The sequence below is a fragment of the Molothrus ater genome, chromosome 1, assembly GCF_012460135.2.
Source record: "Molothrus ater isolate BHLD 08-10-18 breed brown headed cowbird chromosome 1, BPBGC_Mater_1.1, whole genome shotgun sequence".
In the NCBI taxonomy this organism is placed as follows: Eukaryota; Metazoa; Chordata; class Aves; order Passeriformes; family Icteridae; genus Molothrus; species Molothrus ater.
This window is the reverse complement of record NC_050478.2, coordinates 41935203-41951500: the sequence shown is the minus strand read 5'-3', so window position 1 is coordinate 41951500 and position 16298 is coordinate 41935203. Positions and strand designations below refer to the sequence as shown.

General features: G+C 37.7%; 1 protein-coding gene across 1 annotated transcript in view; it reads left to right on the top strand.

Moving 5' to 3' along the window:
* The window catches only part of OSBPL10 (oxysterol binding protein like 10), a 111714-nt gene that overhangs the window by 56975 nt on the left and 38441 nt on the right, over nt 1-16298 (top strand). The window contains exons 5-6 of the mRNA XM_036378629.1: nt 5113-5323; nt 13709-13869. Of these exons, the coding sequence (XP_036234522.1) occupies nt 5113-5323; nt 13709-13869 (372 nt within the window). The remainder of the gene's footprint in view (nt 1-5112; nt 5324-13708; nt 13870-16298) is intronic.

Below are 16298 nucleotides of genomic sequence, written 5' to 3'. Positions count from 1 at the left end.
CTGGCAGCCGTGGATTGAGAAGTTTCACAGATGGCATAAAGCTGATGTTTGCTTTAGGTCGTTATGATACACTGTGTTAATTGGGCAAAATCCTGTAGGATCAATAATTCTAGAAAGAAGGATGTCTGATAATACACATCTGTCCTAGACAAACAGACTTCTGCCTATGTTAGTCTTGGAGTCTGAGTAACAAAAGCATTTAAAATAAAATCATGTCAAAAGCAATCATATGCTCTTGCAGTTAGGTGTGGCTATTCAGTTTTCTGCGTTTGAAGTTTCTGTTTATTTTTGTTGTCAGATGGGAGGAAAAATCTTGAATAGAGATTATTTGTTATTGTACTTAATAATTTGGAATCTCTCCTTTCTCTTTCTAGTTTCAGAAACCAATTTAAGTCTTAAATCAAAAATAGCATTCAGATTTTTTAAGATGATTTCTCTGCATGGGAAAGAATAGTGTATCATCTAGTATTTTATCCAAATGTTGAATTACTGTATTTTTTTCTTTTAGCATGGAAAATAGCACTTCAATTTTTTCATTTTTACTTCCTAATTTAATTTTTAATAACTAATTTTAGCTTATTTACCACATGAAAGAATGTTCTTTCATCTTACTATGTCTGAAATAAATTTCTTTGCAAACCTAGGGTATCTCATGGCTTTTTCTGCTTATCTTCCACATACTGTGGAAATAACCCTGAGAATTAGTAATTTCTACTTACCATTTGTTTGGATTCTCATCACATAAGTGTTTGGTCTCCTGCATGGTGGTTGGCTGTGTGTTCAGAGCAGGAGGTGCAGTTCCAGCTGTGAAGGAGTAGGTAGCAGTTGCTGAGGCTGGGTTAAGTAGGGAAAGTGATCACACAGGATGTTAAGATCAGCCCTGAAGAGGAGGAAGCAGGCAGCAACCAAAGCTGTGGATTGTCTTGTTTTGGAGCAAGTGGTAGGGAGGGCATCACCTAGAGAGGAAAGCATCACATCATTTCCTGTTGCATTCTGACATTCATTATTGGGTCATTGGATGGCAGGTTTCTTGGAGTGTAGTTTTTACTCAGGAGAATTTGTTGGCTTTGCCTGGCAAGGTTTTGGCATGAGAAGGGCCACAGACATGGCTTCTGTGAGAAGCTGCCAGAAGCTTCCCCATGTCTGACAGAGCCAAGGCCAGCTGGCTCCAAGATGGACCCGCAGTTGGCCAAGCCCATCAGCCATGGTGGTAGAGCCTTTGGGATAACAGATTGAAGAAGGGAGGAGAAACTGCTGCTGGTAGAGAAGAGGAGTGAGAAAATGTGAGAGAAGCAACTGCAGACACCAAGGCCAGTGACAAAGGAGGGGAAGGTGGTGCTCCAGGTACTGGAGGAAGGATTTCCCTGGAGCCTGTGGTGCAGCCCATGGTGGAGCAGGATGTCCTACAGCCCATGGAGGCCATGGTGAGCAGAGATCCACCTGCAGCCTGTGTAGGACCCCACCAGGACAGATGGATGTCTGAAAGAGGCTGTGACCCCGGGGGAAGCTCAGGCTGAAGCTGACAGGACTTGTGACCCTGTGAAAGATGTGCACTAGAGCAGTTTGTGCAGGATTGTCTGCCATGCTGGATCAGGTGAAGAGAGCAAGGAGCATAGAGTGGCAATGTGTCATGATCAGGCTGTAACTGCCCCTAACTGTCCCCCTGTGCTGCTCTGGGCAAGGAGGTAGTGAAACTGGGAATGAAGGTAAGCCTGGGAAGAAGGGAGGGTGGAGGAAAAGTAAGATTTGGTTTTATTTTCTCATTGCCTTACTCTGATTGGTACTAATTAGACTGATTTCCCTGAGTCAAGTCTGTTTTACCTGTGATGGTAATTGGGTGACCTCCCTGTTCTTATCTTGACCCCCCAAACCTTTTGTTGTTCAGCCAAGGAGGGGAAGCAGTGGGCACTGGGTAACCACTACAAGAACACAGGCAATACCTGAGAGTTTCTGACAGGCTAAAAGTCTGAATCTCCTTCATGCTTCAGGAGCAGCTCTTAATTGGGAACACTTGTCATCTGCTTGTTCTCCTGAATCAGAAGATGGAGAAAGAAGCAAACTATGTGTTTGAGCTGGTGTCTTCCTAGGATGAGGTTTCCTCTTACTGAACATTTTGCAGTTAAGTAAATGCAGGCCTAATAATGCTAGATATTTGCACACCTGTAATTCCTTTTAATATATATAGTCCTGATGGTTCTTTCAGTTTTTTTATTGTACATCTTGGAGTTGTATATTTGAAGTTTCAGTGCTTTTCTGATAATGTTGTTTTATTATGAGAAGAATATATAGGTGAAGAGGAGTTGTCAAATCCAAAACAAGAGTGGAAAGAGAAATAGGTTAAATTGGTGAGGAAACAGGGGCAAATACACTTTGTTGTTGTTACAAGTAGAGAACTGCTACTTTGGGCTGTCTGTATTTGCAAATGGGAAGGATGGAGAATTGTAAGGTGCTGAGATAAGCCCATGTAAGAGCAAAGTCATTCAAAATTAGGCAAGTTATTTCACTTTGTGAAAGAAAAGTTAGAAACTTCCCTTTTTCAAAATACAAGCTTTTCATTCTGATTTTGAAACAAGCTTAGAGTGCTAGTAAGTCAAGCATTTTACCTCTCCTCTCCTGGGAAAAAGCAAAAAACAGACCCACCAGTAAGACAGAGGATGGTGCTATAACTGCATGACTTAGTGGCTGTCCTGTTGAGGGTTAATGTGTTTAATGAGTTTCATCTTGTATGGTTTGGGGTTTTTGTGTTTGCTCCTCCTTGATTTACTCTCTGTAGAACAACTACACTTCAGGTCTTCTGAAATATTTTGTCAAGGTCTTTTAAAAGAAATTGGCAAACATATAAAAAAAGTTCAATTATTTGAATAATATATGTAATTTCCTTATGCTTTTTGCCATTGAGATCTGTCACTTTACAATAGGGGAGGTTCTGCATCTTTGTTCTGGGCATTCAACACCTTTAACAGTGTGGTTGTGATCAGTTTTTGAGCAGTAAATGTTCAGCAAGTTCTAATACTTTGAATCCTACACAGAAGTTGCAGTTCCAGATGTCTTCTGCTGTGTCAGGTCTGTAGACCAGCTGCTGGTATCACAACTATAGCATGAAACTAGATAGCAAGGAAAAGCTGAATCAGAAGGCTGCTGTAAAGCTGTCTTAGGTCAGCTAGAAAACAGTAAGACTTGGACCAATATCTTGTTTTGGATAAAGGTAGAATAAATCTTTGATTTTATTGAAATTTCTCCTAATCTAGGAAGAATACAGCTGACAAAAGCCTGTAAACTTCTGGGCTGGCTGATAGCTGCACACATTCAGTTAATTTTCCAAATGTTTTCTAAACTCCCGGATCAGTTTATCTTATGCTCCTATCCAATCTGCGAAAGAATAGAGTTCTTTACTAAGGGGGAGAGGAAAATTAAAATGTTTGAAGTTTTCAACATTTTGCTTTTGGTTTTCTTTTTTATTATAATTTTTTATGGAAGCAAGTCTTGGATTTGTAAGCTCTGCCTCCCTCCCCCCCCCACCCCCCCCAAAAAAAATAGGAAAACTAGTCACTTGGAAATGAAAATAGAATACTTCTGTCATTGTGACATATGAGAAAGTCAGGTTTTCAATTTCACACTCTTCTTCAGGATGGGAAAAGGAGAGGAGCAGTTTTCCATACAATTATATTGTTTAGTCTTCCAGAGAGATGGCCATCTTTTTTTCTCCTGGCTGTTCCTTCTGTTTGCCTCCTTGTGCTCTTTCCATGAAGGAGGAATACTTGCATTGCCTGGGATTGATTCTGTGGTTCCCTAAAGCTGCATATTGGAGAGGTTTGTGTCACCTTCTGACAGGTCTTGTTTTCTGCCAAAGGGAATTAAAATTGTCTGTGGCTTTTACTGAAGTTTTGGCCTCTGTTTTAAATGTTGATTATTAAAATGTCATGTTAACTTTCAGCATGGCATTTGGCTAAATTTATGAACTGCAACATCATCATCATCATCTTGTGTAATTCTGATCTTTTCTTGCAAGAGTGGTTATTTCCCCTCTGAGTTCAGTTTCCTTTCTAGCTTTTCAGTGCACTCAACATATATTTTTTAATCAGTCAATTTACAATAATTGTAGGAGGGCTGCAGGAAACACACAATACTTGAAAATATAATAATGATAATAAAAAAGTCATGAAGTTTATAATACATTTTTACAGTACAGTAGTGTGGACAAATGGAGCTTGAATTTTTGTTTATTATGATGTCTTCAGATAGATTTTTCTGAAAACTTTGGATATCTCAAGTGTAGGACCTGTAAATTTTTGCAGCAAGTTTTTTGCAAGGTAAGAGTAAGAGGATTGTCATATGCATATATGATTTCCTACAGGCTGCAAAAATGGAAAGAGAAATTTTGAATATATTCTTTTTCTTTTGGCTTTAGGATTTTGAAAGCTTGCCAATTTGCTTAAAGAGCAGCCTGCTCAAATACTGCTATATTTTTACCTGCTATACAAGCACCCCTTTCATCTTCATCTGGATGGTCCAAACCTAGAAAGAGGTTAACTTTCTGCCTGACAGCTTGTTCATATTGGATATGAAATAAGTACTCTAAGCTGCTTCCTATGCCAATGTCTGTAAACTTAAAAATTACTGCATTTTGTAAAAGCAGGTCCTTAGTTTGAGAAATGAGTAATGCCTGTTCTTAAACTGTGATGAGATACTTTATGTAGGAAAGGAGGAGGGACAGTGTAACTTCCTTGGGTCTCTCAGATCACATACCAAGGCAAGAAAATCTAAGCCTAAATCAATAATGGAGAAGGAATTTTCATACTTTTCATAGAATTTTCATAGAATTTTCATACTTTTCCTTACAAAGACTTGCAGAAAGTATGAGTCACTATTAAACCTACTGTGAAGCTACTATTTTAAGAGACTATTTTCTCTAACATAGTCTTGACATTTTTACAGGCCTTTGGTAGTCTCAAGCCCTTCGTTTTTGTAGGTGAGTATATGGTATGTTTGGATCAGAACATTAACATCCATTTGTGGTAGTTCTTCACATTTAGTCACTATTTCAATCCATAAGAATGTAACAGCTATATAGTGATATTTCCTATGACAGCAGATGTTTTTGGACCTTTACAGATCATGAGCCAAGCTGAAGGACAGCAGAAGAATCTTGTACAAGCCATTGAATCTCTCCCAAATTCTGGACCTCTTACTGCCTTGGATCAGGACTTGCTACTTTTAAAAGCTACCTCTGCTGCCACCCTGAGCTGCCTTGGAGAATGCCTGAGTCTCCTACAGCAAAGCATGCATCAAGTGGGCCAACAGCATAACAGGACACTGTCATCAGGTGAGCACAGCTCCCTTGGGTATTGTTTCATGTACTTTGGCGTGTTTTATTATGATATAAAGCAGGCAAAATTAACCATTCTCAGAGAGGCAAGTTGGGATGAGTTGCTTGTGAGCTTCTGCAGCCTCAAACACTGTAATTCCTTACCTAAAAAAAGATGCAAAATGTATTGCAGTCAAAGAGGGGAGGAAAAGAGGTGGTCGTGAGTTTTCTCAGAGAAATTGGTCCTGAAGACAGCTACACAAAAAAGAAAAAGGGGAATGGGGAAGAAGTATATATAAACCTACATTCTTAATGGCAGTGTGGAACCAGCTTGGTTGTTTTGGTTTGCCCCCCCTCCTTTTTTATTTTTAATAGATTTCAATCTCAATACAGATTTGTTTGATAAAAATAATGCTATGCAATACTACAGTGAAAATAATATTTCTAGTTTTCTGCATGAAAGGATGCTGCTGAGGTGGTTTTATTTTGGTCTGTGATTTTCTTTGGGTCTGGAAAGAGTTCTCCATGCTTTAAGCAAAAAAGAAATGTGGCAAGTTTTATGAGCCTAAAGTGTCAGTGTGATACTACAGTGAGCTCTGCAGGCATGAGCCTCTCCGTCCCCATGTACGTCAGTTTTCCCAATTCACCCAGTTCTGGATCTGTCCATACTACTGGAAGTTGGACCTTGAGCTTTCTGGAAGGGTGGTTAGCATTTTCCCATAACTGCACGGCCAAGTTTTAAGAACAAGAGCAAGTGTTGATGTAAGAGAAGCAGCAGCAGAACTCTGGGTACAGGGTGGCTTTTTGTGTTTCCTTTGGGTGCTTCCAAAACAATCCCCCTCAACCTGCCCTTACTTGCAGTAGGTTCACTGCAGGGCAGGACATGCCCTCAAGGCTGCTGAGATGGCACACTGGGACAGTCTCTGAAGCATTCCCATTGTGAGGAGAATAGAAATGGGAGAGGGTTAGTTGGGAAGCAGGAAAATTATACGAAAGTGGTTCTTGGAATAAACAATATTAAACTTTTTGACACCTGTCCTATGGTATGTGCTGACTTTCCCATATCCAGATGCTGTTTGGTTTCATAAAAGAACATGATTTTTTAAAAATTGCCATTTTCTTGTAGAAAATGCAAACCTCTCTTGCACTTACCTAAGTAGTAATGATAAAGTGGATTAAATTAAATTATTTGATATAACTTTATTTCAGAAAATTATGGTTTGAAACACAGATGAAAAGCATTCTTCAAAGAAAAGTTACTTTCTAGTTTCAAGGTCCCTGAAGGTTGTTTTTAATCTTGATGTGATCTAAGTGAACTGTCAAGAGATAGATGCCTTGAGGTGTACATATCCTTGACTCTGTGTCCACATAATCTTCTGTTAAATCAGGCTTTGTTTTGACTTGATAATGTTTTTTGAGGATCTATGGACAGGAAGAGAGAAAAGCAAGCAAAGCATTAGTAATTACTTAAAGGGAATCACCTTTTTTTTTTTTTTAAAGGAAAGTCATGACTATGAAACACTGAATTATAAAATTTAATAATTGTTTTTATTTGTTCTTCCTAAGACTGTAAACTTGCATGAGAATCCTTTCAGGAATCAAAATCCTGTAGCAGTGGTTCACACCAGCATTTTTGGTGTAACTGTGAGAACTTGAATGCAAGCAGTTAATTCTTCAGTGTGTGGCTGGGTTTATTCTTTGGTATGGAAGTAAAAAAAAGAAAGTACTAAGAAGGGAACTAAAAGCTGCTGAAATATTTAGTCTCTTCTTCCTGACTGAAATTATTTTTTTTCCCTTGGCCTTATTATGCAACACAGTTGCCTGAAAGAACCTGGCCTACAAGTCTTGATTACTGATTTTCCTACACACTTAATCTTTTCCAGGAGTACTTTGATAGACTTAATGTTTGTGCTGAGTCGTAGAGTTTCAGAGTCATCGAAGCTGCATAAGCTCATACCTATTCAGAATAAAGCCTTTAAGTAATCCCCTAGCAAACTAATTCTGAGAGATGATCTAGTTCATTTTGATTGTGTCCTCCAGGTGAATTCTTTTAATTTTATACCCAGCAGCTACAATAGAAAATGACCTTTTCTGTCACTGTCAGGTGAACATGACGTTGGTTAGTTTAAAAGCCATGTGCTCCCGTGGTAGGAATTCTCAAACACCTTGCTTGTGAGATGTCCTGTGCAATTTATTGCTGAATGCTTCCATCCCAATGCTGTCTCATTCCCTGCTGTGTGGTGTAAAGATGCTAGTGGGCATTGTGGGGCAGAATGCATAGACAGAGACAAGATAGAAATTTCATTATTTATTTTCTTGCTTCTAGCCTACAGTTCATGAAAGCAATCCAGTCCAGGCAGGCAACAGTCTTCCTTGTGTGGTGTGAGAAATACTCAGTTGCTTACCTTGGGTAAATTGAACCTACCCCTGAGTTTGCTTTCCTTCAGCATCCAAAGCTTTCACTATTATGCCATAAGAGAGAGAACTGCCTTAAAAGTAGATGTATATCTACTTAATCTGTACCTTTCCTTGTGTCCTTGGGGTCTTTATACCCGATTGTGCAAGTTTTGTGACTTCCCTGGAGGTCTTGCAGTCTTACTGTCTCTAAAGCAAAGACTTAAAAGTGGCTGAGAGTTTCTGACCAAGTACTTATGGAATGTTCTCATGAAGATTAATGAAATAGTCACTATTTTAAACAGACACTGACATTTATTGTTTTAGACAAGGAAAAAAAGTGTCTTCTTTCTTTTGATGTAAATATTTTTGTTGCTTTGTTTTCCAGTAATTAGAGTAGAAAGAAATTAGCATTCACTTTAGTAAAATCTTGTCCAGAATTTAAAATTATCTTGGTCATGACTTAAAATATTTTTATGGCATCCTTTCTAATAGAGTAGTTTAAGGATGACATGATTTTTCCATTTCATGTTTCTCACGAATTGTCGGTCTAAGACCTCAAGCCTACAAGCAGACATGAAGATTAAACTGAAGTCTTCAATCTTGTCTTGAAAGCTAGTCAATGTTTTTTTTTTTTTATTTCTACTCTGAAGCTTTATGGAAGGGTTTTTGTGATTGTCTATTTTGGAAGTAAATTAATAAGAACAGTCACTGAAGCAAAATCCTATCTGTGTTTCTACTCTTAAGTAAAATTAATGCAAAAATAATTTCTAACTGTCATTATTAAAGGTATGTGGATTGATCATTGGCTAAATTTTTGTAATTTTTATTTACTTTCATTGAAAAATATGCCAGAGAAGGGTATTATTAGCTGAAAGTGTTGGTTATATATAGTGTGAATTGAGGATGAGAGATTGTATCTTTACAAGTTTCTTTGTGTTTGGGAATGACATTTTTTTTGTAGGATGGTGGAAAATGTCAAGGCCTTTCTTTTTGTCTGAGAATGTCACCACTTAGGTACATCAAAAGTGCCTTCTGACAGGCTTGAGTTTATTTGGCGTGCAGACAAGGAGCAGGCACCTTTGAAAATAAAAATGTGGAGAAGGAACTTTTGTCTTCATTTCTAACTTTAGAAGTTCTAGTGTTATTTTTTTCCAGCTCTGTTTACAGCATTTGGCAGAGGAGTATCTCCAGAGCCTGCTGACTGCAATTGTTAACATTTTTCTCTCCCAGACTGCGAACAGAGCAAACTTGAATGTTTGTTTTAATTTAGCTCTACCAGCGTATGTTGTGTTTTAGATCTGGGGTTTTTTTAAATTTATTCTGGTGTTTTGGCGGACAGAATCCTCTCCTGTAGTAGCAGCCCGCGCAGATCAATCCATTCGTTTAATCTGCATTTCACTTTGACCATTCATTTACTGAATAAAACATCTTCCCAACAGGAATTCCCTCCTATATTTTTCCATCTCTTCCTTGCCCACTTTTCCAAACTGTAGAACGTTTTTCTTAAGATTTTTTAAAACAAAAACCAAACTCATCCTTACTATCGATTTTCTGCAATTCACTTTAATGTGCAAACGCTGCTGATTTTGGGTCCCATGGAAACAAATGGATCAGAGATTATTCTGGAGTTGGGGGCAGGATATACTTGAGTTTTTTATTCTCTATTGTCTCCCTTTTGGAGAAAATAAATGGATAGGAAGGACAAAATCTAGATGCTTTCAATTTGTTGAAAAATGACTCCTAGGAATTCTCCTGCAGCTGATGACAAGAGAGAAAAATGAGTAGAAAAGTAAGTCCTTGTTTGTGCTTAAATGCATGTGGAGAGGGAAGAGTGAGGAAAGAAAACATGAGTACAAATTCTTTGTTACTGGTGTACTTTACTAAAGTTGGCTTGGTCAGTTCGTTTTCCCTTAATTGCACCATCCCCAGCCTTGCTTCTGTCAAGAATAACCAGAACAGTTTGCTGTTCTATCTAAAGGCTAATACATTATTCCTTACATGTTCTTCTTTCATTGGAAGATAACATTATTTTCTAGTCTCCACACAACATTAGCAAATGCAGTCTCATGTGAAAAGCAGATGTGCAGCTGCCATTTGCTGTTGCTGGTTCAGTGTGCTGTAGGGATTCAGCAGAGAGACCAAGCTGTCACATCCATCCCTGGCAGGGGAAGGAATCCAAGTCTAATATTGGATTCTCCTCAAGGCCTGCCACTGCACTGTTAGGGGATATTTGTTAGAGTATATTTACTCATGACATATTTAAAATATGTCATTAAAATGTTATAAATAAATGTTAGTTTACAATTGTGTCAGGGAAAAAAGGCAGAGTTTTTGTTTGTAGTCTCCCAGGCAAGACCAGAGGACTTCAAATTAGAAACGTTTTGTTGCGGAATTGAAATATGTTAAGCATATTTCATGCATCAATTATCATGCAAAAGTGAGTTTGAAGGTACATCAGGTACCCAGAAAATCGAAACCAGCAAAAGAAAATTATCAACATTGCTTAACTGAAAAATCTCCTGTAAACCTTCTGTTTGGAGAGAATTCCACCCACTCCTGCAGTGTGCACCTGTAGAAGGGAAAGATGTTTCTCCTGAGGGCATTTGTGTGATACAACCTATTGTGCCCTCTAAAATAGATGTTGTGAACTGCAGCATTGCTGTGGGGAAAGGATAAATAGGTTGTGTCTGGATGCTGTGCTTAGGTACAGGTGTTCTCATGTGCCTTGCTGTACTTGTCTGCTGCACGTTCATCACAGCAGAAGCTGCTGTTGAGGGGAAATGGGAAGGAAGCTCATTTTTGGGTATGTTCTAGAAGAACTCCTGTTTTGTGTATACATATGCTCTGAAGTTTCAGAGGAATCAGACTTGGGTTTTCACTCCTGGAACTACAGAACTGACACAGTGCAGCTAGAAAAGATCTGTTTGATTTTACTAGTTGTTTATTTGGTACGTCCTTTCTACTTTTTGCATCGTTTACTGCAGAAACAGATGTTTTGTTTTAATTAGTGTAGTGCTTGGCGTAGTCTTAAAGCAAGTAGTTATGTAGCTGTCAATATTTTTATATAATTTGTGACTGCCTTTCTGGAGAATTCCTTTAGAGTTCTGAAATGTATCAAAATAGATTAGAATTTACTTTTCTGTCAGCTGTCTTTGGCTGTGACTGAGAACAGAGAAAAAATGTGGCTTAAGAAAACCCAAACCAATGACAGCAGCTTTTTCCTATTCTTATCCAACTCAGAAGAAGATAAACTTTCTCATATTATGTTTAATTTATATATATATTTAAATTGTTTATAAGAACAGGGATTGAACTAGTGATAGAAATTTTTGAGTCCCATAAAGTGGCAAAGATGGCAACTCCATTAGAGTGGATCAAATTATTTACAGATGGCAGCTCAAACTGTGGACAGTAAATTCCAGTAAAACAGCTGGATTAGATATGGCACACATAACAGCTATACCTGTACTTTTTTGTGATAAGAGTAATTTGTACTAGTGCAGATGAGAACATTTTGGGTGTATGAAAAACTGAAGAAAACTTAAAAAACTGTCCAGAAAAGTTTTGGAAAATTGATAATCCGAGTAAGTAGGAGCCATATTGTTGTGGCCTTTCACTTTCTACACAGAGATTGTATTCTAGTCTGAGTTGATTTTAAGATAATTTCTGATGAGTTCTCTTATCAGAGATTGTTTTTGCCTGAAACATGAGCTGCTGTATTAGATATATGGCAAGTCCCTTGGGAGGATATGAGAATGCTGACATCTCAGAGTAAGATCTGTAGATTCAAGTCATCACAGGTTCACTAATGGCGCTTTGAAAGGCGGGATTTGTTTTTCAATTTATTCGGAGAGATACTGTTTATTTGTTTAGATTTCTGAGCTGTGTGACTTAATATCTTTCCCTGCATATTTCTCTTTGGCAAAGTACTCAAATTCCAGATGCACAGTTTAACAAAACAATTTTTCTTATATGCAAAAGTGTTGAGGAAATTAATGTGCTTTAAGATCTTTTGCACTGTAACTCTTGGCATCCTGTTGGTGTTGGCTTGGTCATAATGTATTTTTAAGATCTGTTTAAAATTTGATTAGGCTGACATGATTTGTTCTTTTGTGAGGGTAGCATTGCCCTTGATACAGGAGAGAAAACATGCTTGCCTAGTTCTAACAGTTTCTATTTTCTTAGAGACTCTAAAATGTGCAGAGAAATGTAAAGGTCTTTTTACAACGTGTTTGCACTGAAGACGAAAATTAGTATAGTTCTTTTAAAAATATGTTTGTGATGATGAAGTAAATGTTCACACTTTAAAATTTCCCCTGAAGTGAGGTACTTCTTCATGTGGGAGTTTTTTTATTGTGCTTATTTACCTAAACTAGATTTAAAAAAATCAAAAATTACTGTTTACAGTGAAGGCCAAATAGATTGTTTGTGCAGAGAGAAAATGGATAGCCCAAGGAAATGATGGGATGACATATTTTTAAAGATTGGCATAAAGAGAAGTCAGTTCAATTTTTTTTTAGTGTCTCTGTAATAGGAAAATAGCAACAGTAATCCATTATTCAGCTTCTTTGACAGAGAGAAACAGAAAACTAGATCGAGATGTGTTATTGCAAAATAATGAAGACTGAGAAATAATTTGACAGCAGAGCCATGAAAATGTTCTTCCTTTGGCAAGAGGAATTTTGTGTAAATGTCTGAAATACACATTTTAAAAGAAAGCTGGATTTTTTTTCCCTGTTGGTTCCTCAGATCTTTGAAAATAATTTTTTTTAAACTACTTGCTTATGCTTTCCTCACAATTTCTTCAGCAAAAGATGGCGCCACAAAAGCACTGTAAGCAAAGTAGATCTGAACTCCTGCCATGTCTTCATAACTTAGTGCTGTTTTAGATGAGAGGAATGTTCTGTAACTGTTTTGTCTCTAGCATTTGGTAAGAGTTCAGTCAGCTATGGGATTTGTGGCCCATTTTTTAGTAATGGAAGTGCTACTATAACACTGTGCAGCATAGTCTCTCCAGATCTAAGCATTTACTTCACTTAGGAGGCAATCTCTGGTAACCCTGGTCATGTGGAGAGGAGAAAGTGCATGTTCTTTAATGTACTTTGTGTTGCTTTGCATCATCTTAAAAATTTGTCAGTGCTGAGAGGAAATCCTCCCCGTGGCACTAATTGTATATTCATATATAAATTAAGGTAATGAGTGAAGATCTATGATTTTCTTATCCATATCTCTATGTTTTACAGCAGTGTGTAATTAATGGCTGAAATTATAAGTCCTGAGCTGAGGGCTAGTAATTTGACTGTTGAGACTATGTTTTAGAGCACTTAGGGAGGAACAGCTGTGCACTTGCCTTAGCTGATTGTACTTTCTGTCATGCCATCCTTAAATACAGACCCATCCAGGAAATCAAGTGCCCCCAGAAATAAGGGCTGTTCTGATGCCAAGTTTCGTTTGATTCATATTTAATGTGTATCTTTCTAATGAGACCTCTTTTAAACTGTGGTCTTGGTACCAGTAAAGCATTTTAGAAGAAACTTTTAGTAGTACAGGCAGAAATAAAATACAGCTGCTAGGCTTAAAACTTTGATTTCAGGCAGAAGAAATTGAGAGTTTAGTTGGATAACTTCATAGCTATGAAAATAGTGGGTGGAGAATTCTTGCTTAATTTCCAAGGTATGCCAGATTTCTATAGTCATATATTCTTATACATTATACATTTAGGTGGTAGGGCTAACATTCATTGACTTAAAAAAAATATCACAGATAAGTTTGCCTATAAGATGCTTGCTCTGGTTATTTAGGGTGTTTCTTGCTTCCAAAGGCAGGAATATCATTTGAGATACTGCATAAGCTAGTTCAGAAAGTACAAGATCATTTTTTACTGAAGTAAAGCTGTACATGGAAGCAGAGAAGAGATACAACTCATTTAGATCAGTAGAATGGTGAGGTGAATGGAGGAAATCTGTAATCTTTCTTTTGTAAGCTGATACCTATTTTCTGCTTCAGATGGTATCCTGGGATGGCCTGGGCCCAAGTCACACTCCACAGAGGAACTGAAAAATGGTGCCCTCAGCTCCTTATCATCTGCTAGTGCCAACATTACCTGGGCAAGTACCATAGTACCATCTGCAGCCCAGGATGCACAGGCACTACAGCCAAACACTGAGGTAAGAGTGCTTGGTCTCTGCAGAGACCTCTGTTGGTTAGATGCAAACCATGTGTGATGGTAGATACTTTCATTGATAAATTATTGTATTTTGTCTGGATAATGTGCTCTTTGTTTGAAGTTACTTGTGAAAATGCTAAGTTTCATGCAACAGTGCACTCCAAAAACTTGAAAAATTTGTTGATGATATTGTTCTGTGCTTTTACTTCTCTGAGGTGCTCAGGTCAGCAAACTTTGGCAAGTGTAAAATGTCTTTCCTGATCTTAAAAGCAATCAACAGATTGTCAATACATATTTCTATCCTCTGATGTAAATAAAAGCTATTTATTTCTCTTTCATTCTGGTGAGGTACACAGGAGACACTACTTGCTTGCTACTTGCTCTTCCGTGTTGCTGTTTCCTTTTGGGCATCTCTTGAGTATAGCTGACTGTTCTTTGATTTGAAAAATGATGTTATTTCCTGATCCCTTTTCCTGTTAAGTGATTATGGGCAGAACTTGTCCACATCATCCTGCGTCAGCCAGCTGATTTGTGCTTTCGTGGCATTTACTTGGTAAAGGGCAGTTCTGAAGCATCCACTCTTTGAGGAGACTCACAGCTGTCTATCAGCCATCTCATGCACTGAAAATCTCTCATCATGACAAACTTCTGCAGCTTCTGCTGTCTGCTTCAGTAACCAGTCCTGCCCACAAGGAAAACACTTCACTCTGAGACCCTAGAGATTATAGGGCACCTGGAGCACATGAGACTTGGAGAACTGGAACAAAGATTTTGAAAGAACTGAAGAAACTAGTGAATGCTCTGGGCAATTGGAATAGCTTAAATTAAATGACATCACTTTAAACAAAATATGTAATGGCTGGAGACATCAATAAAGCTGTTTTTCTTGTTCTTTTGTAGTATGTTGAATTGAATGTAGTTCAAAAAATAATTCACAGATAAACCAGTTTTTTTTTTAACATGTCCTTTTGGTCCTCTGTCCTTAGAAAGGAATTTTGAATTCTGTTACAACTAGTGTCCATTTACCAAAATGTTTAAATTACCTGTAATTACTTTTTATTAGGAAGTTGTGTAATTTCTTTTTTCAGATAAGTCAAGTGTACTTTTTACAGTGTGTTTTTAAGACAAGAGGCTATTTAAGAGTATTGTTTTGGGAGTTACTACTTACTTGAAGCACTGAAATCTGTTTCATTAGGAGTTTTTTAGTTTTTGTTGATATTCTTTTTTATTCTTGATCATCCACTAAAGCCAAATGGGATGTGGAAGCATGAGCTTTGCAGCAAGAACATAAAGAGCGGGAGCTGATTTTACTCACATTGAGATATCATTTTGCAGTTGAGTTGAGACATTTATGACATGTTTTAAATTACAATATTTTTTTATGAGTCCAATCCCTTCCTGTTCATTTGCTGATGAGAGACACTGAGTTGTGTGCATGGGTTGAGGTACTGCTTTGCTTGTGGAACTCATGATTTATTGAAAAGGGAGTGCCCTTGAAGAGGGGAAACAAGAAGAAACAAGAAAGTGTAGCACTGTTTCTAGTGCAGAATCCTCAGTGCTTTGTGGGCAATCTTCCTGAAGGCAGCAACCTGCATTTGGAGGCCCTGAGGCATTAGCCATTAAAAAAGAAGAAAAAGAGGTGGGGGCAGAAAGAGTAAGATTTTTAAGTTACAAAAAGGTCAGCTCAAGATGGTGTTTTTGGTAGAAACAGGAGGTAGAAGTTTGTGGATTGGTGGAGCAACAAGAAGCTGCTGGAATCAGGCGTGCAATTTTTGTTATGTAGTAGTACAGCTTAATGAGCAGGAATTTGGTTTTGCTCCGAGGAAGTGGCTTAAACCAGGATTCATTCCTGGAAGTTCTTTAGAAACCTGCATCTTCTCTTATACAAGTCTGTGTGTGATGCTGAGATTGATATCGTTGGCTCTGAATTTGAAGGTTTTTTAAAAATATAGCTGATACACTTTTCAGTTTTGATCATTTTGCTAAACTTTTTTTCTGAGAAACTTAGCAGTTACTCTGGTAAGAATGCTATCTGAGCCAGGTAGTCACCGAGGAGATGATGTCTGGCCTGCCAAAGTTATCAAACATGTTTGATTTGCCACAAATAATTTCCCACATCTCTGCGCAAGATGTAATCATATTTTTAAATATATTGTGGCTTTGTGTGTCCAAGGCAAGCGCCTAGATCTGGCACTGAGTAGGCACTTTAATTTCAAAGGTATAAAGGCACTGACTGTGCTAATTATTTAACATGTATAATAATATATAAAAGCAAATGAAAATCATCACTTCTTTGTAGTCCAGATACTGTGTTGTTAGTAAGTGATGACATTAGCAGAGAATGAGAAAATGCTTCTAGATGCCATTACCTGACATTTTGTTGACACTGAATACCCTGATTTCTTTTTTTTTATTTATGTGATAGCTTCT